At 54.2% G+C, this 22,924-nt stretch overlaps 1 protein-coding gene across 3 annotated transcripts in view; it reads right to left on the bottom strand.

Annotated features, from left to right (window-relative positions):
- Nucleotides 1–22,924, bottom strand: part of ZDHHC8 (zinc finger DHHC-type palmitoyltransferase 8) — an 82,144-nt gene that overhangs the window by 5,243 nt on the left and 53,977 nt on the right. Inside the window, exons 4-11 of one of the 3 annotated variants that reach the window (XM_051973241.1) lie at nt 15,059–15,231; nt 14,456–14,558; nt 13,491–13,582; nt 11,382–11,514; nt 10,798–10,906; nt 10,132–10,241; nt 8,970–10,003; nt 1,799–4,206 (exon numbers count right to left, since the gene is read on the bottom strand). In XM_051973241.1, coding sequence (XP_051829201.1) covers nt 4,035–4,206; nt 8,970–10,003; nt 10,132–10,241; nt 10,798–10,906; nt 11,382–11,514; nt 13,491–13,582; nt 14,456–14,558; nt 15,059–15,231 — 1,926 coding nt within the window. In that variant the 3' untranslated portion in view covers nt 1,799–4,034. Of the gene's footprint in view, nt 1–1,798; nt 4,207–8,969; nt 10,004–10,131; nt 10,242–10,797; nt 10,907–11,381; nt 11,515–13,490; nt 13,583–14,455; nt 14,559–15,058; nt 15,232–22,924 lie in introns of those variants that run through there. The other 2 variants (XM_051973239.1, XM_051973240.1) reach the window with 2 other exon arrangements.

The raw sequence follows: 22,924 nt of genomic DNA, 5'->3' as shown, positions 1-22,924 counted from the left end.
GCTCAGTGATGCTGAGCCAAGGAGGCCACGGGATCCCCAGGCAGATGCCCTCCCAGCAACCACGGGAAGCAGAGCACATTCTGGGCTGCCTGGGACTTCCCTGATATCCACGTCAGCAATGGCCCACCGGACTCTTAGACACTAGCTGTGGGAAGTCTACCCTCTCTAGCCTCAGTTTCTCCATTTGTAAAAAGGATTTAAAAGATTTTAGGATTGAGCATTTGAAGAGACTTCTGAGATAATCTAATTCATTTATCAATTGGAGAATGGCTTGATTTCTTATAAATTTGAGTCAGTTCTCTATATATTTTGGAAATGAGGCCTTTATCAGAACCTTTAACTGGGAAGATGTTTTCCCAGTTTGTTGCTTCCTTACTAATCTTGTTTGCATTCGTTCTGTTTGTACAAAGGCTTTTTAATTTGATATAATCAAAATTTTCTATTTTGTGATTGGTAATGGTCTCTAGTTCATCTTTGGTCACAAATTTCTTTCTCCTCCACAAGTCTGAGAGATAAACTATCCCATGTTCCTCCAATTTATTTATAATCTCGTTCTTTATGCCTAGGTCATGGACCCATTTCGATCTTATCTTGGTATATGGTGTTAAGTGTGGGTCCATGCCTAATTTCTGCCATACTAATTTCCAGTTTTCCCAGCAGTTTTTATCAAATAATGAATTCTTATCCCAAAAGTTAGGATCTTTGGGTTTGTCAAACACTAGATTGCTATAGTTGACTATTCTGTCTTGTGAAGCTAACCTTTTCCACTGATCCACTAATCTATTTCTTAGCCAATACCAAATGGTTTTGGTGACTGCTGCTTTATAATATAATTTTAGATCAGGTACAGCTAGGCCACCTTCATTTGATTTTTTTTTTTTCATTAATTCCCTTGAGATTCTCGACTTTTTATTGTTCCATATGAATTTTGTTATTTTTTTCTAGATCATTATAATATTTTCTTGGAAGTCTGATTGGTATAGCACTAAATAAATAGATGAGTTTAGGGAGTATTGTCATCTTTATTATAGTCACTCGGTCTATCCAAGAGCACTTAATATTTTTCCAATTATTTAAGTCTGACTTTATTTGTGTGGAGACTTTTTTTTATAATTTTGCTCAGATAATTCCTGCCTTTCCTTTGGTAGATAGATTCCCAAATATTTTATGGTATCAACAGTTATTCTGAATGGAATTTCTCTTTGTATCTCTTGCTGTTGGATTTTGTTGGTGGATAATCTAATTCAAACTTTCATTTGACAAAGAAGGAAACTGAGGCTCAGGGAGGAGAAATATACCAAAAATAGCCAAGTGCCCACAGAACTAGATTAGCTGATCTCTAAGATCTGGCCCTTCGAGTTGAATCCTTGGCATCCCTAACACACTGGATGGGACCAATCAGAGGGACTCCTAAACCCATCTGTTCCATGGGTGGGAGAAAGAATAGTCCATGGACCTGGTCGCCATCTTGGATAGGGATGGTTTTCCCTCTACCAGCCCCTATTATAGAAACACAAGTGGAGTTTCACACGTCAGTCCCAGAGAGATGGGGAAAGGAATGGAAGGAGGGACGGAAGCTAAATATAATAAAGAACAAGACTGAGGGAAAGGCAACTCTTAATAAGGATGGGAAGCTGAGGGTATTTTCATGTGCCAAGCCCAGGGATTCGCCGGAGCATCCGCGTGCCTGCCAATAGTCCATGGCCAAGGGTTCTAGATACTGCAACTGCGGGTCCTTTGACTAGGGAAAAGAGCCTTATGGGAGGCACCCCAAAGGTTCACTCGGACAATGCATGGATTAAATGTGGTTTCTCTCTTTTTTTAATAAAATTATAGAAAACCCCCAAATTAAATAAAAATAAAGCATGTAACCCACACAGAAGCAAGTGATAAAAAAGCGCTTCTCATCGGGGTAAATCTGAGCACCTCTTTGGCCCAAACTCCTGATCTGGCCGATTTTTTAACGGCAGAAATCGAGCTCTGGAGTTATCGTTTCTGATGGGGGTTTCGAGAGGTCGGGGTGGAGATCGGGGGATGAACCCACCCTACTTTATCCTCACGGCTCTAGGATTCCCACGGTTGATTAGCTCATGGTTTCCATTTACATCAACCCTCCCCCCCCCACCCACCCAGCAATAGAAACACAGAGAATTAAGGCTTCAAGTACATGTCCCCACAGCCATAAGCACAATTTCCCCCCCACCACGTTATACAGTTAATACGAGATATGGACAAATGACGGGTTCTAGAAGACCAGAGAACAAAGACGACAGAATCATTTGCTTGGTGGGGGGAACAGATGGGGAACCCACACACAGGGGCGACTAAAGACCCAGACTATTGCTACTCATCCTGGAAAACTCCACACACACCCTTTTTGTCACACAGGGCACAGAAGGATTCCACAAATACGGAGGGGAACGTTATTCTCCCCTTCCTAAAAGCTGAGAGAAACCGAGGATCTGGAAGTCCTGGAGGGAGAAAGAGAGGAAGGGGGAAGGAAGGAGGGAAAGCTTGTGAAGCTAAATATCATCACGAAGAAGGCTAGGGAAAAGGCAACTTGTTAATAGCGACAGATGGGGGTTCCGTGTGCCACGCTCAGGGGGATTCGCTGGAGCCTCTGAGCGCCTGCCAACGGTTCGTGGCCAAGGGTTCTGGGTACTGCAACTTTGGGTGCTTTTGTTGTTGGAATCAGGCACGTATTCACCGAGGCTACCGGCTCCAGGAAGATTGAGACAGCTGGCTGGCTTCTCGCCAGTCGGACCACAAAGAATTCTGGGCTCCCCCGGCCCCGAGACGAGCCAGCCCGCGCTCTTCGTTTACCCGGAGCCCAGAGCAGCAGACAGCCGACGGTACCCTTCGCATCCTCAGCTCTTCACCCCCATTGCCAAAGGGACACGGTTCTCAGGAAGATACGGGAAAGGTCTTGGGCAGAAGGCGGCTGGGTCTCCGTCCCCTCAGAGTCCGCGGGGCAGCTCCAGCCCGTGACGCCCGGTGCAGAGAGCCAGCTGGGAAGAGCCAGCGGGACCGGGGGCACCCTCGGCCGGGCTCGGGCACACTCCTGGCAAGCAATTTCTGCATAGTTTCGTGAGGGACGCGCCTTCTTCCCCACACGTTGGTCAGCTGGGCCTGGGCCTTTGAGGCTCCCTCCTCTCTCCCTCTAAGAACATCGGTGGGAACAAAAGAGATTTCCTTTGGATTCTTAATGGAGTCACCCCACCCCCATCTTTGTGGTCAAGCCTAATGAGGTATGTGTGCTCTGCCTGGAAAAATTCAGAGTAGATGAGCTCAGTCCAAAGTGGGGAAAAAAGTCTGTGTGACCAGAGGAAGGAAGAGGGGAGCCTCAGCCAGAGAGCACGGTCAGCTCCTCGGGGGCAGTCGGGGGCAGCCCAAGCCCGGCCCCGCAGTCGGGGGTCCCTCGGCACGGGACGTTGAGGCTCCCGCTTCTCGCTGCCCAGCCCGTGGCGGCGCCGGCTTCAATGGCGGCCGGACTGGGAAACAAGGAGAGAGCCGGGGGCCTGAGGGGAAGCCGCCCCAGCTGACCGGGCTTCCTGCGGTCCATCCGACGCTCTCCACGGCCACAGCCGCCCTAGGGGGCCGCTAGGGAGAGCGCTGCGGGACGGGGACCCACACGGACGGGTTGGAGATGAGGAAGGTTCTGTTTGGACCCATCGTCACAGCAGCACGATAAAGGTGGGGCCCCGCCGGCCGCCAACGCACACGGGCCTGGCCGGGACGGACGCGGGATGTCCGGGCCTGCCGTGCGCCCTGGGAAATGAGAGCGAGCCGACCCAGTCTCAAAAAATGGCGCCCAAGTCCGAGCATCTCCCGGGCCGGGCCCGGCTCTTCTGACATTCCAGACTGTCCGTCCCCTTCCTTGGGGGCGCTGAGAGGGGAGGGGCTGAAGAAGGCGGGCTCGTAGGGAAGAAGAGAGAGAAATACGGGGGGAATCGGGCCCCCCCAGGTGGCATCTGCTTCGGGTTCCGTCTTTGGGGCACCAAAGGTCGCAAGGCAGGACAGGAGAGGCTCCCTCTTCACACTGAAATTTCATACGTGGTCCCCCCGACTCCGGACACCTTCTTAACATTCGTGTGCCTGGAAGGGCTCCCCGGGCCCCCCTGGGTGCTGGCCACGGGCCCCAGTCTGGGAAGGCCTTTAGACTGTCCATTTAGAATACTCTGAGGGGTCTTCAGCAGCACGTGCTCCCTGTGGGGAAAGAAGCACACATACACACACGCACACGCACACACACACACACACACACACACACACACAAACACGTGAACACACGGAGGACTGACACGACACTTCAGCAGCCAGGGCACGGGGACAGACCCTCCTGGCCAAAAGGGCGCCCCCCCTTCCCCCCACGGGCTCTGGGACAGGACACCTCGGCGGCCACAAGAACAGGGGACGAGACGGGACGGACACGGACCACACCGCCAGGACCCAGTCCGACACCGAGGGAAGGAGGACCGGCCCCGGCCCTGCCCCCCAGCCCCGGACTCCCGTCTCCTTCCTGCACCGTTACCCTCTCCTGGGGAACTCTGGGAGGCACTTTTCTTCCCCGACAGGACGCCAGAGCAGGGAGAGGCGGGAGAAGTCTCCCTCGTGCCCTCAGAGCGCACCCCCAGAGCCTGCCGGCAGCCATGGAAGAAGAGCTCGGCCAAAAGTCCTGAAGGACACGTCCCAGAGGGGACCCCAGGGCGCTGGGGGGAGGGGGAAGAGCCAGGGGCCCGGGGCCACATTCTGGCTCTGCTCCCTGGGAGCTGGGTGCCCTTTCCGAATTCCGCCCCCTCTCTGGGCCCACCAAGGGAGGATCTCCAAGAGTCTCCACTCCTAGAGCCACAGTCCCAGTCCTATCCAGCCCAGAAAGCGTCTCCTTGCCCCAGCGGGAAATGGAAGGGAGGGACTGGAACAAAGCCTCCATACCTGTGCTCGCTCCCGAGGAGCCCCGATTCCCCCCGATTCCCCCCCAGACTATGATTCCCACCACTCCCAAGTCCCATTCCCTCTGGCTCAAGCCTAGGAGTGCTCTCCTTCCCTCAGACACTAGAGGGTGCCATGGGCACTGCCGGGGAAGTCCGAGGGCTGGGCAAGGCGGGTGAGCCCCAGCCTCAGGGAGCAGCAGCTGCAAGGGCAGCAGCTGTTCCCAGACGCACCCTGGACAAAATCCCCCAGAATCACATTCTCTCCTCTTCCCTCTCCCAGATCTGGGGAAAGGCCCCAATTTCCCCCAAGATCCTCCTCTCTAATAAATGAATGACTGGACTCTTCTTGAAGACAAACCTCTTGGGACAATAAAAGAGAGGGGTGAGGACTTGAATTCAAATCCTGCCGCAGATGTTTACTGCCTTTGCAATTTGGGGAAATTTGGCCTCAAACACTCATTTGCAAACAGGGGGCTGGATTAGTGTTAGAGGCTAAGATCTCCAGGGCAGCTGGGTAATGCTGGTCACGCGGATAGATCTTTGGGTTCAAATTTTATCTCAGACATTTGCCAGCTGTTTTACCCTAGGCAGGTCACTTAACTCCAATTGCCTCCATTTCCCCATATGTAAAATGAACTGGAAAAGGAAATGGCAAACCATCCCCGAGTCTTTTCGGGGAAAACCCCCAATGGGGTCACAGAGGGCCGGATATGACTGAACAACAGCCACCAAGAACCTCTGGGGTCACTTCCGGCTCCGAGACTACAATCCTAGCCAGGAGTGAGTGAAAAATGACTGCTAATCATCCTGGCCATTCTCTGACTAGCCCTTGGCACACATGACGTAGCTTGTTTCCTACAACAGCCCAGCCAGGAGGTAGATACTATTATGAACCCCATTTGCCTAATAAAGGAAACTCAGGTTGAAAGAGTTGAGTGGCTTGCCCTTCCTGGTTCCACAGAGCTAGTAATTGCCTGTGGGGGGATTTGAACTCAAGGCTTCCTTGCCTGCCAGTATGACCCAGCTGCCCAGTTTCTGGCAGGAAGCTTTGTTTAGACCGAGCCCAGAGCCTCCCCCCACCCTTCCCCGACTAATGGTCTGGGCCACCAGAGCCGAGTAGGGTGAGTTGGGTCTCCCTTCTCCATGACAATCCTTCCCTTCTGATGCCGCAGACTCCCACTTCTCTGCTCCTCCCACTGATCACTGACCGGGGCGTCTCCTCCCTCCTACAGAGGTCGGACGCTGGGGAGCCGGAAGTGTCCAGAGTCAGCGAGTCACCTGTGCCTACTGCGTGCTGGGCGCTGTCCAATGGAGGATGACCTTTGTGAAAGGCGGGGAGATAAGTCGCCTCAAGACCAGCCTGGAGGAGCTGGGAAGGTTAGACTGGAGAAGGGAATCACGTCATAGGGACGTCACCTGGTCCATCGCCTCTGTTTATACTGTTGGGGAAACTGAGGCTCCGGAGATGTGAGTGACTGCCCATGAAAAAAGACTGAGGTTGGGCTGATTCTGTCTTCAAGGCCCTCTGATGAGCTGAAGAATAGCTTCCTTCTGCTGGCCCCGGAGGGCAGAATTATGAGCAATATGGTAGTGGGGGGGAGGGGAGGGACAGATTGATGTGACATAAAAACTGCTTGACAAGGAGGTTTGCTCCAAAATGAGACAGGCTCCTCAGGAGGTAATGAGCTCCCCAAAGGGGAGCTCTCCAAGTAGAGGCTGGAGGACTTCTTGTCGGGGAGATGGTAAACTCCTATCCAAGGACAGGTCCGACTTTACGGGCTCCAGTTTTGGACTCCGGGGTCATTCAATCAGTTCTAGAACCCTCCTCCCCACCAATTGATCGAACTCCTCCTCCAGTCTCCCCTCCTTCCCCCCGAGTCCCATGACGAAATGACTCTTGCTCCTGACCACGGCATGCCCTTCGTCAGCCTGGCAAAGCTCCCTGTTTGAGCGATCCCATTCCATCCCGCCTCCGAGACACTGCCCTCCCTCTGTCGCCTGCCCTGGCTCCCCGCTGGCTCCTTCCCTTGTGGCGACAAACACGCTCGTGTCTCCGCCACCCAGAAATCAGAGTCCGCTTGGTCCGTCAGCTCCCACTGACAGGATCCCAGATCTCTTTTCCCTGACACAGCTACATCTGAAAAGGCACAAGAACTGCCTCCATTTCCCTCCTCCTGAGGCTCATTGCCCCCCTATCGTCCAGCCTCCGATCCTCCACTCCAGCAGAGCCGTGTTCTCCAAAGGGTCTAATGGCCCGGTGGTCAGATCAGTGCGGGGAAGAGGGCCGGAAAGCTAAGTGACCCTCTAGGTCCCCCCTTCTGGGCCCAGCCCCCAGAATCTGAGCAGACTTTGGGACTTTCCAGGTCTGGTGTGGGGCATGGAAAGAGCCAGGATTGAAAGGGGTGGGAGGCTTCCTCCCTGGGGGAAAAAATTAGGGAAAAAAGTATGGAACATGTGTGCGTGCGTGTGTGTGTGTGTGTGTGTGTGTACACGTGTGTATGGGTGAGAATGAGTATATTGTGTATGGGAGAATGTATGTGTGCATGAGTACATTGTGAGCATGTGTACATGTGTGTTTTAAGTGTGTGAGAGACAGAATATATGTGTGTATATATATGTGAGTGGATTGTGTGTGCATATGTGTAACAGACTATATATGTGTGTGTGAATCTGTGCATGTATGCGAGAGACGGTGGACACGTGTGCATTGTGTGTATATGAGTGAGCGTGCATATGTGCATGTGAGAAAATGTGTATTGTGCGCATGAGACTGTATGTGTGTGGGAATGTATTGAGTGTGTGTACACATATGTGTGTATGTGTGTGACAGAGAATATATGTATTGTGAGTGTATTGTGTGTATGCACATGTGCATATATGTGAGAGACAGAATATGGATGCATTATGTGTGTGAGTTATCTGTGTCAATGTATGTGCACTGTGTAAGTATGTGTGAGGCAGAATCCATGTACATGCGTGTGTGTGCGTGTGCGAGTGAATGTTGTAAATAAGTGTGTGTGAGACAGAGCACGTGTGTATTATGTATGAGGGTGTGAGAGACACACACGCAGCAGATCCGGAGCGATGGGGGGCCGCTATCACTCTTTGTGGAGGCAGGGAACCAGCTTGTGATTTCAACCGAAAAAGACATTTCCTCCCCAGGAACTTCCCCTCTCAAGAGCTATTTATAGGAAACTCTTGGGAAAAGCTCCCGAGCCGGGCGGGTGGCTGCAGCTCCACCTTATCCCTTCGGGAGTTTCCAGCAACGCTGACACGGGGAATCCCTTGCTCAGGGTCACATGATCAGGGAGTGCCAGAGCAGGACTAGAATACAGCTCTCCCTGACTACAAGGCTTCCGTACCCGAAAGAGATGGGGCAGCCGATGGCAAGAGAAGGGCCGGCATTCGCGGCTCTGCCATTCCTGGGAACGGGACCAGAGACCTGGGACTTTGGGGAGGGACTGGGGAGCCTGGTCTGGGGGAAGCACTCCCTGACCCCACTGGCCCCACTCTGGGGGATACTTCTGGGCTGATGAGACCCCAGATGCAGCACAGATGTGGTCAGGAAGGGGTAAAAGAAAGGGAGTCCCGGAGCAGGATGGGCACCGATCGCTGGTGGGCCCAGAGCGCAGGGTCCTGGGCCAGGCGGGGTATGTTGGAGCGAGGTGCTGGGCAGCCAATGGCCAGAGGGCCAGAGAGCCAGAGGGCCAGAGAGCCAGAGGGCCTGCCTCTCGCCCCTCCCCCAAGGAGCCGAGGGCCCTAGTGGAACGGTCCGCTACCCAGCCAAAGGCGGGTGCGGGGGATACGCCGCCTAGAAGAGAAGGGTCCTGGGCCAGGCGGGGTATGTTGGAGCGAAATGCTGAGCAGCCAATGGCCAGAGGGCCAGAGTGCCAGAGGGCCAGAGGGCCTGCCTCTTATACCTCCCCCAGGGAGCCGAGGGCCCTAGCGGAACGGTCTGCTACCCAGCCAAAGGCGGGTGTGGGGGATACGCCGCCCAGAAGAGAAGGGTCCTGTGGGAAGACCCCAGCCAGCACTTACCTTTGAACTAGAGGAGGTGGCTCTGTGATTTCCACAGTATTAATAAAGGAGACGGCCTTGGGGCCTCCATAGGAAGGCGACCTGGGCATCCCAGAGGGGGAAGGCGGGACCTGGTGGCCTGGGGACATGAAGGGACCACCGGGGCCCCGGCCCTGCAGCGTCTGGTGGCTCTGAACGTTATTGTTGGCCAAGTCGGCCTGGAGGGAGGTGGTGGAAGTCCTCGGGGCGCGCGCCATGACCCCCGAGAGGGAGGATAGAGAAGACTGCAGTAAGGGGCTCCGGGCGCCGAAGCCCCCGCTGGCCAAGGTCAGGTTCTCGCGGGAGCCGCAGGGCAGCGCCAGGCTGCGAGGGTCGTCCGAGGACAGCGTGCTGACCTGCTGGAGGCTGTAGGAGCTGGGGGTGTCGTAGACGCCGGAGTCTCCGAACACCGAGTCCGGGTGTGAGTGCAGCAGCTTCTCCCTCTCCTCCATCTCTTTGCGCTCCTGGATGGAGGCCATGATGGTTTTGGAGAGGTTGTCGTAGCGCACCGGAGAAGGGTCCCGGGGGTGCGAGCCGGGGCCGCCCCCGCCCAGAACCGGGCTGAAGCTGCGGGGCCCCGGCCGCTGCAGCTCGCCCCCGCGCAGGTGGCACATCTTGGCCGACAGATAGGGCGAGTGGTAGCCCGCCGAGCCGATCGCCGAGTGGGCCGGGCACTTGCGGCCCGCCGGCGACATGGGGTTCAACAGGCTGTCGTACGAGAGGCTGCTGTTGCGGTTAGACAGGGAGTTGGGAGAAAAGATGGTCTTGTAGGGGGTCGGGGGAGCTCCTTCGGGTTTCAGGGGGTGGAGGGCAACCTGGTCCGTCCCCTGCCTGCTGGCCGACTTCAGGCTCAGGGACCGCGAGTTGGCGGCGTAGGAATCCATGTGGAGCGGGGACGACCGGTATGTCTTGTGAAGGGCACTCCGGTGGTGGTCGGGAAGGTCCAGGTTGGGCTCCGACTGGTAGTCCAGGGTCCCGCCATCGTCCTCCCCCAGGCTGCCATCCTGAAGGGTGATCTGCGAGAGGAAGAGCATGCTAGGCCCCGGAGTGCCGCCCTTCCCCAGGCTTTTAAGGCTCAACAAGTGAGGGCCGCGGAGGGTCCCCGCCCGACCCGCACGCCCCGGGAGCCTGAGCAGTCGCTCACCTGGTCAGCCGTGGCGTGGTAATGAATCTTGGAGCTATTGGTGAAGCCGGGCCGATACTTGTACATGGCAGGGGTTGGGGGGCTGGTCAGCTTGGGAGACAGGCCCCCCTCTGGGGAAAAAGACAGACAGATTCACCCACCGAGGTCAGGAGTGCCGGTGGGCTTCAGGGAGGTGGGGCCCGCAGGGGATGCCCACGTGAGGAGCCCTGCAGGGCAGAGGGGGCTGGGAACTGGGTGAGCCCACCTTGAGGCTGGCATTCAGGACTCGTGCCCAGGGTGTCTCAAGCTCTCCATAGGCCCTCTGTGGATGAGTGGCCCTCTCCCTCCCTCCTCCCCTTTTAGGCTCCCTTTCTCCCTCTCCCTTCTCCCCTGCCTACTTCTCCCCTTCCTCTTTCCCTTCCTTCTGCCACCTCCTCTTCCCCTCCCTTTTTCTCCCCTCCCCGCTTCCCTCGCCCCTCACAGCCTCTTCCTTTTCCTTCTTCTGCTTTTCCTTTTCTCTCCCTTCCCTCCCTCCCTCCCTCCCTTCTTTCCCTTCTCCTTTTCCGCCCCTCCCTTTCCTCTCTCTTGCTCTTCCTTCTCCTTCCTCGGTCCCCATCACGTCCCCCAAAGAGCCTGCCGGCTGCTGTGGCCCAGAGGCCGGCCCCGCCCCGCCCCCGCCCTGCTTACCGTCGCTGCTCCCCTGAAGCTCAGTGTACTTGCCGGGCTCTCCCTTGGTGGGCAGGGGAGGCTGCAGATCCAGGGACTTTTCGTCCAGCCCGCCCAGACTAATCTTGGACTGAATCAGAGAGATGGTGGTCAGAGGGCTGTAGCCAGTCTGTTCTGCCCTTTGCCCTCCCTGGTGAAAAGGTCAAGGGGTGGGGGTCACCTGGGAAGGGTCCCTCTTCCTGGGCATTCCCCCTCTCCCCCAACATCCTGCTGCGTGTGAATGCTGCCATCCTCCATCCCTCTCCTCCCCAAGATGGGCTTTAATTGGCCTCTGCCCCGGGTCTCGGGCCTCCACTCCCTGCATCCTCATCTCAAAAGAAGAAGAAGATGTGTACACCATTATCCCGGGGGATGCTCCCAGCAGCCCTCTGAGCAAAGGAGGCTGTAACGTTTGTACCCATCGTACAGCTGTGACAACTGAGCTTCCCGGAAGGGAAAGCCCTGGCCCGGAGTCACACAAGCCCCCTCTCAGCTCCTCTCCCACACCAGCTGCCCCAGAGCCCCCACACATAAGCCAAGGGGGCCAGGCCTGGACCCTGCCTCACCTTGCTGCGGCTCAAGCTGGCCTGGATTCCATTGTCACTGACCTTCACTGAGACCTGCCTGTCGGAGAGATCGGGCCGCAGGAAGGGGGGCTTCACGCTCACGGCCAGCTTCAGCCTGGGCTCTGCCACGTACCTGGAGGGGAGGACGGGACTGGTGGGAGGGAAGCCCGCCGGCCCCCCAGGGAGAAGGGCGGCGGCCAGGGGCGGAGGAAGAGGATGGGGGTTTGTAGGATTTGGAGCTGGAAGGGCTGTCAGAGAACTGGTGGGAAGGGCCCCGCCGGCCCCTGCCTTCGGTGGAGAAGGACAGAGGAAGAGCACGGTGGGTTTGTAGCATTTAGAACCGAAAGGGGCTTCGGAGCCTAGAACGCTGCCATCCGAGGTTTTTTAGTGCAAGTCCATCACTTTACTGGGAGGACTGACGGACTCGCCCAGGGTCACATAAGTAGAAGGGAGCAGAGCCAGGATTTGAACTCAGGTCTCATGATCTGCGAGTTCAACTTTCTTTTCAGTGCGGACACGGCTTCCGTTATTCTTATCTAAAAAAGAAGGGCCCGGCCCGGACGATGTCATGTCCCTTCCCTCTCCAAAGGAAGTAATGGCAGCCGTGTCCAAAGCCGGGAAGGCAGAGCGGGACACTGACTATGCTGTTTAATTCGACCTCAGGGGCTTTTTCTGCTTTAAGAAAAGAGTAAAGAAAGGAAACCGGAAGATAAAAGTAGATGAACAGAGAGGAGAGAGGAGAGGAAAAGGGAAGGAAAGAAGAGGAAAAGAAGCAAAGAAAGAAAAGATGGAGAGCAGAGGAAAAGGAGGAGGGAGAGCAGGAGGGAGGGGAAAGAGGAAAAAGGCTGGGAAAAGGAAGAGAGAAAAGAGAAGGAAGAGGAAGGGAGGGAAGAGAGGAACAAGAACTGGGGAAGCAGGAGGGGGAAGCAGGACAAAAGAGGGAATGGGCAGGAGCCGGCTCAGATTTCCGGATCAGTCTCTAAGAACGGCCCTCATGGACAGCAAGGAACCCCCCCCCCCCAGGAGAATGGCGCTGGGGGCTCCGGAGACCTGGGGGAGGGAGGGATTCCCAGCGGCTCAGCCTGACCCTGAATGGGAGATGACTCGGGCCAGGGCACAGAGGGGGAAGAGGGAGACAGAGTGATGGGGGGTGGGGACCCAGCACCGCACCCACAAGCACAGGGACCCCGCGAGGGGGACCCCCGGCCAAGGCCACGGCCGGGAAGGGAGTTCAGGACGCGGGGCCCCCGTGCAGGAAGGTCCCTGTGACCAGGGCGAGCACACGGCCTGCGATTCCCCGGGGAAGGTGCAGTTGTGCGGGAAGATGTGAGCCTGAGTGTGGGGCCTGCGTGCCGTGCGACCGCGCTGGCGCGTGGGGGCGACGGAAGCGTGTCCGTGTGGCTGTGGTCTGCCTGCCTCTGCACCTGTCTGTGACCACAGAAGCCCCAAACAGGACGGCTGACCACCGACCACGGACAGCGCCCTCGGCCGAGCATTGGCCAGCCACTGACTGAGGGCCTCCGAGACCATGGACACCTGACCACTGGCCCCAGCCAGAGACGGCAAGGACTCGGCGCCGGGAGGAACCCCAGAACGCCTCCCTCAAATCAGAGGGGTCCGAGAGTGAGGGCCCCGGGCTACCCCAGGGGGCGGCGGGTTTGCCCTCTCCGGGGGTCTGCCAGTGTGGGAGAACCTCGCGCTGGGGGCGCTGTGGGGAGAACAAGGCCACCGAGGTCCCTTCTAGCTCCGGATTCATTTCACAGAGGTGGGAAACTAAAGCCCAGCCAGGGAAGAGATTTCCACACAATTATAAAATTTAGGGGATTATAGCACTTTGCCAAACTCCTCCATTTTACAGATGAGAAAACTGAACCCAAGGGAAATGAAGGGGTTTGAGTGAGGTCCCACACAGGATTTGAGTGCAGGTCCCTTAGTTTCAGAGTCAGTGCTTTCTCCCCTAGACCAATTGGCGGAACCAGAATTTGAAACTGGGTCCCCAGGTACTAAATTGTGTTCTTTAGAAGGCACAGAATTAGGTCCAGAGGGTACAGACCCCCCCAGATTTCCTTACTGGGTGCCCTCCCCTCCACACTGAGAGCTCTCCCTTACCTGGGGGCCAGTGGGCTGCACAGCACGTGCTCCACATTCCCATAGCATCCGCGAGTGAAGGGGTTAACGCCTCCACGGAACTTGCCTGTCACCTGTAAAAAGATTCACCCCCCCCCCCCAATCCATTAGCTCTGAGTCTGGGTCACTTCATTTCCCTGTGACTCAGTTTCCTCATCTGTAAAGTGGGAATAATAAAGGCTTAATGGGAATAATACACCTCTTCCCAAGGCTTTTGGGACGATCAAAAGGGGAAATTCATGAAAAGCTTCTGGCAACTAGAAGTGCAAGCGGTAACACATCGCCATGAGAGGGAGGCCAGAGCCCAAGGCGGAGGAGCTCAGAGCTTAACGGGACAGACTCCCTCATTTTACAGAGGAAAAAATAAGAGGAGGTATGAGCAGGTGATGAGCTAATGTGCTCCTCATGAAGTGAGCATCAGAGGGGAGAGCTGAAACCCACTCCTCTGACTCCAGAATCTGGGATCTTTCTGATGATGAAGAGTGACATGGGGGACCAGGGACCCAAGTTTGCAAATTGGAATGGGGGAGCAGTCCTAAGGAAACCTGTGACCAACTAGATTATTTATACCTTCATTTTACAGATGAAGAAGCTGAGAATCAGAGAGGAGAGATCCATAGCATGGGCTTCTGTACCCACTTATCTAACACTTTGGCACCATAGAAAGCTCTGCAAAGTGCTTTCTTGTTGACAACGACTTTGGGGGAAAACGTGAGAAGATTATTATCCCCACTTTACAAAATAGGCTAGGGGATGGGAGTAGGAGCGGGAGAAACTTGCCCACAATCACCCTCCTTCTAGCTCCCAAGAGCCTCCAAATACAGCATCATTTCCACTGGCCCAAGCTGTCTTACAACACTCCTGAGCCCGACCTAGGTCCGTGCTCCTCCCCGCTCCAGCCTTTGGGCCCCTCTTCTTCCCCGGCCCCTGCAAGGCCGAGTCCCTACCTGCTCGTTGGTGGTTCGGCCCCGGGCCACCAGGACGATGTGGAAGCCAGTGAGGCCGATGACGGGGATGAAGAAAAGGCCCGCCACGCACATGACGGCCATCCTGGGAGGCGTTAAGGCAAATGCTGGTGGGAGGGAGGGGAGCCCGACAACAGGAGCTGGATAGGCAGCTCTCCTTGCTGTCCCTGGGCTGGGAGCCAGCCTTCCCAGAACCCATCGGGGCCAGGGAGAGAAGCCAGGTCACTGAACCCACTCCCCAGATGCAATGCCCCGTGGGGAGAATTGTCTCCCAGCTCACGACTATCCTTGACCAACTCTTCCGCCCTCTGGGGGAAGAGAAAGGAGTGGGGAGGAATGAGAGGAAGGAAGAAGAAGAGGGAAAAAGGAGGGAAAAAGAAAGAGGGGGAGAAGGAAGGAAATGTGGAGGGAAGGAGGAAAGGAAGAGAAAAGAAGAATGGAAGGGAAAAGAGAGACTTAAAACAGAGGAAGAAGGGAGGATGGCAAAGGGAGAAAGAAAGAGGAGGAGGAGAGGGAAGGAAAAACAAAGGGAGGGAGAGGAGAAAGAAGTAAGGCAGGCAGGGGCGGGAAGGCAGGCAAGGATACGTGATGGCTGTGTGGGCTGCCCCTAGTTGGTCAGGGTGGTGGAGGACAAAGACCATCCCAAAAGCAAACACGCCAACCATGTGTGCACTGAGGGACAGCAAAAAGAGGAAAAAGTATCTGTAGTTGCGTCTCCCGATGCAGTTGTTGACCCAGGGGCAGTGATGGTCAAAGTCCTGCAGGGGAAAGAGAGAGACAGACAGACAGACAGAGACAGAAACAGAGAGACAGACAGAGAGAAAAGAGGCAAGGAGAAGAACAGAGAAGGGAAGAGAGAAAAGAAAGAGAAAATAGAAAGGGAGAAAACAGACACAGAAACAGAGAGACACAGAAAGAGAAAAGAAGAGAGAAGAGAAAAAGAACAGAGAAAATAGATGAGAGGGAGAAAAGAGAGACAGACAGAAAGAAAAGGAGAAGAGAAAAAAGAACAGAAAGAAGAGAGAAAATAGATGAGAGAGAGAGAGAGAAAGAGAGGAGGTGGTCAGTATGGCTGACCATGGGTCCATGACTCCTCTTCTAGCCCACTAGCTTTCTTTCAGGTTTCTGACTCTAGGAGGCTGAAGGGGTCTGGGTTTGGAAGGCAGCCCTGGAAAGGGCTGGAGCCCAAAATGTGGAATCGAGAGTCTGGATTCAAATCCTGCCTCTTCTGCTCACCAGCTGGCTGGCCGTGCCTCTCTCAGCCTCAGTGTCCCGTCTTAGCCCCATAAAACTGGAATGAGAGCAGTATCTACCTCCCAGGGACTACAAGGAGAGTGCAGACTGTGCACTGAGGTCATGCGATGTGACGAGCAGCAAAGTCCCAGACCCAGAGCTGGGAAGGACCTGAAGCCGTTACTGAGTCTAGATTCCTTGAACATGGGGGAAGGCAGAGGAGTGGAGGAGAAGCCCTGACTATCCACCATCCACTATGGAAAGCACCTACTATGGGCCAGGCGCTGGGGGTAAAAGAGAAGAGGGGGCGGTCCCTGTTTTTAGGTCCTTTGCCCTCTAAGAGAAAGTCCACTCACTGTCGATTCAGAAACTGAGGTCCAGAGAGCTTAAGTGACCCAAAGAGTGATAAGGGTCCAAGTGGGAACTCAAAGCCACGTCTCAAAGCCTAGAACCAGGGTTTCTCCTGCTTACGTGGCCAAACAAAGGAAGGCTCAGTCCCTGGACACCCACTCCCCACTTCCATGATTTCCAGAGTCGAGAGCTCTTTCCTTTGAACCAAGAAGAGAAATGGCTTGGGACAGGTTGGAGGGAAAGAGCCGCTGGCTCCGTAAGTATCTGGAAAGCTGTCACATGGGAAAGGGAGTAGCTCGGTTCTGTTTGGTCCCGGGGAACAGAACTAGAAGGAGTGGGAGGAAGGGGCAGATTTTGGCTGTCTCTAAGAGGAAAGCCCCTCACATGTTGCTGTTCAAAAGCTGGAAAGGTTGCTTGGAGACGCAGTGCTCTTCTCTGAGAACTCCTCATCCCCGGGGGTCTCCAAGCTGTGGGGGGCTTGGCCCCCTGGTGAGAGATTCTGAAGGCCTCGAAGACCTTGAGGTTCAATCAATGGCTCAGTCACGAGCATTGATGAGCGCTGTGCTGAGCAGAAGGGAATAGACACATGGGTGTGAAACCCTCCCTTCACATTTCAGTGGGCTCACTTCCCACCAGGGAACCCGGGCACGCAGAAAGCTCACTTCAAAAACCATACAAGGTGCTTAATCCAGGGAGCCACTAAATGGAGGGGACCCCAGATCGGGCAAGGAAGAGAGGAGAGAAAGGGAAGACCAGAAACCAGGAGCACGCTACAATAGTCTGGTGGACAGCTAGGTGGCGCCACAGTGCACAGAGTGCTGGTCCTGGACTCGGGAAAACTCCTAAGTCTGAGTTCAAATTGCATCCCCCAGCTACTAGCTGTGTGACTCTGGGCAAGTCCCTTAGCCCTGTTTATCTCCATTTCCTCATCTGCAAAATAAACTGGAGAAGGACATGGCCAATCACGCTAGTATCTTTGCCGAGAAAAGCTCAAAGGAAGGACAAAGTCAGAGATTCTCGATACTGGACAGGAGTCAGCAACCAAAAACAGAAGGAAACAAAATGGTTTTCCGATGAGGCTTTACAAATAACTGAGGAAAGAAGGAAAGGAAAAGGGAAAGGGAAAGAGAGAGAGATGCCCAAATGATGTGGAATGCCAGGGAACGGCAAGAAAGGAAGCCCGGGTAGAAGACAACGCTGGAGGTAGAGGATTTCCAGCCGAGCTCTTTAAAACCCTACAAGATGATGCTGTTAAAGGGCTGCATTCAATATGCCGGCCAACAAAAACCCAACCGGGACCAACGGGGAAAACTCAACGGGGCCAACTAGAAAACTCAACCGGGACCAACGGGGAAAACTCAACGGGGCCAACTAGAAAACTCAACCCAGGCCAACTGGGAAAACTCAACTGGGGCCATGGATTGGAAATAGTTTAGGTCCCAATCCTGATTCGGATAATGCCCCGGAATGTCCAAATTAGCAAACAATGAACTCCTTTCACCCACCAGCAAGGTGATTCTGGAAGCCAGGAGTCAGCAACATGTGCACTGAGAATTACCAGGCTGGTTTTTAAAGAAGCAGAGGAACTAGCGACCAAATTGCCAACATTTGCTTGAGAAAGCGAGGCAGTTCCAGTGCTTCATTGACCACTAAAGTCTTCGACTGTGTGGATCACAAGAAAATGGGACCAGATCATCTCACTTGTCTCCTGACCTGTATTCAGTCCAAGAAAAAACAGTTAGAACCCGAACTGGAAAAACTGATTGGTTTTCTGTTTTGTTTTGTTTTGTTTAGCTGAGGCAACTGGGGTTAAGTGACTTGCCCAGGGTCACACAGCTAGGAAGTATTAAGTGTCTGAGACCAGATTTGAACTCCTGACTTCAGGACTGATGCTCTATCTACTGTGCCCCCTAGCAGCCCCAACTGATTGATTTTAAGATTGGGAAATGGGTATGACAAGACTGTATAGTGTTGCCTTATTTATCTTCTATGTGGAGACATCATGAGAAATGCCAGGCTGCATGAATCAAAAACTGAAATGAAGATTGCCAGGAGAAATATCCTGTGAGATGTGCAGAGGCTACCTCTCTAATGGCAGACAGGGGCGAGCCATTAAGAAACCTTTTGATTAGAATGAAAGAGGAAAGTGTAAAAGCTGACTTGAAGCATAACCTCCCCAAAAGCAAAGATCTTGGCAACTAGTCGCCTCACTTCCTGGCAAAAAGAGGGAGAAGAAATGGAAGGAGTTTCAGATTTTCTATTCTTGGGCTCAAAAATCTCTGCAGCCATGAAATGGCATCCTTGGAAGGAAAGCTACGGCAAATCCGGACAGCATACTAAAAAGCAGAGACATCACGTTGCCAGCAAAGCCTATAGAGTCAAAGCTCTGGTTTTTCCAGTAGCATGAATGGCTGTGGTACCTCAAGGACAGTCTGGTACCTCAGTAATGATGCGCTGGGATCGGAGTGCTGGAGAAGACTTTTGAGAGTCCCTCGGACAACCAGGACACCTAATCATTTCACATTTACAGACGTTTATTTAGGCCATTCACTGGAAGATCCAATACTGAAGCCGGATACTGGGATTACATGATGAGAAAAGGGGACTCCATGGAGAGGACCTTGATGCTGGGAAAGATAGAAGGCAAAAGGAAAATGGAGATGGCACAGGGTGAGATGTAGAGAAGAGAGGGTGTCGTGGAAGCTGAGAGAGACTTTGGGGGAGAGTGAAAAATAGAAAGTCAGACAAACTGACTAAACAACAGCGGCCTGAGCAAGAAGCGATGAGGACCTAGAGCATACTTCATGTCATGAAGAGAGGATGTGAGAGAGAATCAGGAGTAAGGATGGTTCTAAGGTCAGCAGCCCTGTGACAAGGAGCATGGCGCTACCTTCAACAGTAACAGGGAAGTCTGGAAGAGAAGCTACATTTAGGGGACAATTACAAGCTCAGTTTGGGACTGAGGGATGGCTAAGGAATAGCCACAGAGATGTCCAATAGGCATTAAAGTCCCTCTGTGGAGGGACCACACTCTACCCAGCTTGAGATCGTGTCCGATCAGCAGAATAGCGGAAGAGCACATAAGGTAACAAACCCCTCTCTGGGTTCAGAGCCAACCCCGGCACAAACGTTGTCCAGAGATCCCGGACAGAGCCAGCTGGGCTCATCCCAGCCCCTTGGCGTGGGACTCCCTGATGGCTCAGACCCTTCCAGCCCTAGGAGAGGCAGGTTATTGAGTGCAGTCCCTGCCATCAGAGGATAATGGAACCTCAGGGCTCAAGTCAGTTGCTCAAGAATTCTAATGCCTAGAATCACAGGATACTGCAACTGCAAAGACCTTAGATCAAGCAGAAAATGGAAGAGCTTGGAGGGGGCCTCAGAAAAGGGGCCTGAGAACAGGGAATGTCAGGGCTGGGAGGAGCCTTAGAACAGAGGATGTCACAGGTGGGAAGGGGCTTAGAATAGAGAAAGTCTGAGTATGAGCAGAGAGGGCAGTCTTAGAACAAAGAGCAGGAAGGGATACTTAAGAGATGATTTGAATCCAATTCTTCCATTTCACAAATGAGGAAATTGAGATCCTGTGAGGGAAAGGGCCTCATCCAAGATTGCATAAAGTAGATGTCATAAGATTTGAACCCAGAATCACTGAGGTATATATAGGGAGACAATTCAGGGTTTCCTGTTCCCAATGACACGAGTTGCCTTGTAAATACGACAACAGAGTATCACTGGAGGTTTTCAATTGGAGGCTCCATTAGTCAGTCAACTAACAAGCACTTATTAAACACCTATTATGTACCAGGTACCGTGCTAAGCCCTGAAGACACACAAAAAAGGGCAACACCAGTAGTTGCTTTAGAAATATCTTTGACGATGGAAAGCAGGGTGGGCACCAATGGGTGCTTTCAAGGAGCTCCAAGACTAATGGGAGAAGGGAAAGGTGGGTGTGTTGTTGAGGGAACTGATTTCTACAACAGAAAAAAGGTCCAAGGTCTCTGGGGAGCTCGCTTTCCAACTCCATCAGTCTATATTTCCGAGCCCTTCTAGGGCACTGCTGCTCAGTACTCACTGGTGCCCACCCTGTTGTCCATCGCCAAAGATATTTGTAAAGCAGGCACTTCATTTTTTGTTGTTGTTGAACGATCTAGTGGCTGTTGTCCTTCACGCTCAGGAGGACGTCTAAAAGGACCTCACTGTGTGAGACTTGGGTTCCAGCGCGTCCAAATGCGGCTGATTGGACCGATAGGAGCTCCAAGTGCTCTGCCATAGATAGGACACGGTCCATATGACTATGGGGGGTGGGGTGGAATTCTCCAATTTTGTGCCTCTCATGTTTCTTCTGGGCTGATTCAATTCTGCTTTGCTTATAGAGCGCAGCCCCTTCTCCGGTGAGGGCCCGCCATGCTGGGCAGTCCCGGGCCAGCGTCAGTGTTGTTCGTGAATGAACGAATGAATGAACAAATGAACAAACGAATGAAGAAAAAAGCCCTTTGGAGTAAGCAGTGGATTTCAGAGCTAACTACTGACCTTTTCTTTGGATGAGTCTAAATTCCTTCTCTATAAAATGAGCCTACATGATATCTTGAGCGTAGAGACGCTTGGAGCTGAGATGCAGTCATTTTGTACATCTTACAAAAAAGGAAATTGAGGTCCAGAGAAGGGGACATCATCAAGAGGACAGGGATGGATTTGAAACCAGATCCTTTGATTCAAAGTTCTGTGGTCTTAACAAGAAGCCAACCTGGGGCTCCTTCCACTCTTCCCACCAGCTATAGCCCCCACTCTCTCTGTTCAGAATCCAACTGCCCAGCTCTGACAACAGCCTCCACGTTCTTTCGCTCCTTCTGGCTGTGACGTCACTCTCATAGGCCTCACCCCCAGCTCTGATATGGGTCTCCTACATCCCACGCTACTTCCGGGTATGACGTCACTCTCATAGGCCACGCCCCCTAGCTCCAATATCGGGGCTCCTCCCCGCTGTGACGTCACTCATAGCCCCCCACCTGTGATATCGGTGGCTCCTCCCGGCCATGACATCATTCTCATAGGCCCCGCCCCCAGCTCCTCCGGTCTATGAGGTCACTCTCATAGGCCACTAACCCCCCCCCAGCTCTGATATGGGTCTCTTCCATCCCACGCTACTTCCGGGTATGACGTCACTCTCATAGCAGCCCCCGCCTCCAGCTGTGATATTGGTGGCTCCTCCCGGCTATGACGTCACTCTCATAGGCCCTGACCCCCAGCTCTGATATGGGTCTCCGGGTATGACGTCACTCTTAAAGGGCCTGCCCCCAACTCTGATATGGGTCTCCTCGATCCCATGACTACTTCCTGGTATGACGTCACTCTCTAGGCCACGCCCCCTAGTCCGCATATCGGTGGCTCCTCCCAGCTGTGACGTTACTCTCATAGGCCTCACCCCCAGCTCTGATATGGGTCTCCTCCATCCCACACTACTTCCGGGTATGACGTCACTCTCATAAGCCACGCCCCCAGCTCTGATATCGCTGCTTCCTCCCGGCTGTGACGTCACTCTCATAGGCCCGGACCCTCAGCTCTGATATGGGTCTTCTCCATCCCACCGCTACTTCCGGGTATGACGTCACTCTCATAAGCCACGCCCCCTGCTCTGATATCACTGCTTCCTCCCGGCTGTGACGTCACTCTCATAGGGCCGGACCCCCAGCTCTGATATATATCCTCAATCCCACGCTACTTCCGGGTATGATGTCACTCTTAAAGGCCCCCTCCCCAACTCTGATATGAGTCTCCTACATCCCACGCTACTTCCGGGTATGACGTCACTCATAGCACCCCCCCCTGTGATATTGGTGGCTCCTCCCGGCTATGACGTCACTCTCATAGGCCCTGACCCCCAGCTCTGATATGGGTCTCCTCGATCCCATGCTACTTCCGGGTATGACGTCATTCTCATAGGCCACGCCCCCAACTCTGATACGAGTCTCCTACATCCCACGCTACTTCCGGGTATGACGTCACTCTCATAGCAAAACCCCCCCCCACCCCCGTGATATTGGTGGCTCCTCCCGGCTATGACATCACTCTCATAGGCCCTGACCCCCAGCTCTGATATGTGTCTCCTACATCCCACGCTACTTCCGGGTATGACGTCACACTCATAGGCCCCGCCCCCAGCTCCTCCGGGCTATGAGGTCACTCTCATAGGCTGCCCCCCCAGCTCTGATTTGGGTCTCCTGGATCCTAGGCTACTTCCGGGTATGACGTCACTCTCTAGGCCTCTAGCTCCCTCTAGCTGGGATATCGGGTGGCTCCTCCCGGCTGTGACGTTACTCTTATACCCCCCCCACCTGTGATATCGGTGGCTCCTCCCGGCTATGACGTCACTCTCATAGGCCCCGACCCCCAGCTCTGATATGGGTCTCCTCGATCCCATGCTACTTCCGGGTATGACGTCATTCTCATAGGCCACGCCCCCAACTCTGATATGAGTCTCCTACATCCCACGCTACTTCTGGGTATGACGTCACTCTCATAGCAAAACCCCCCCCCACCCCCGTGATATTGGTGGCTCCTCCCGGCTATGACATCACTCTCATAGGCCCTGACCCCCAGCTCTGATATGTGTCTCCTATATCCCACGCTACTTCCGGGTATGACGTCACACTCATAGGCCCCGCCCCCAGCTCCTCCGGCTATGAGGTCACTCTCATAGGCTGCCCCCCCAGCTCTGATTTGGGTCTCCTGGATCCTGGGCTACTTCCGGGTATGACGTCACTCTCTAGGCCTCTAGCTCCCTCTAGCTGGGATATCGGGTGGCTCCTCCCGGCTGTGACGTCACTCTTATACCCCCCCCACCTGTGATATCGGTGGCTCCTCCCGGCTATG

The sequence above is a fragment of the Antechinus flavipes genome, chromosome 1 (genome assembly GCF_016432865.1).
Source record: "Antechinus flavipes isolate AdamAnt ecotype Samford, QLD, Australia chromosome 1, AdamAnt_v2, whole genome shotgun sequence".
Lineage (NCBI taxonomy): Eukaryota > Metazoa > Chordata > Mammalia > Dasyuromorphia > Dasyuridae > Antechinus > Antechinus flavipes.
Note: the sequence above shows the minus strand (reverse complement) of the source record. Positions and strands in the feature narration are given on the sequence as shown.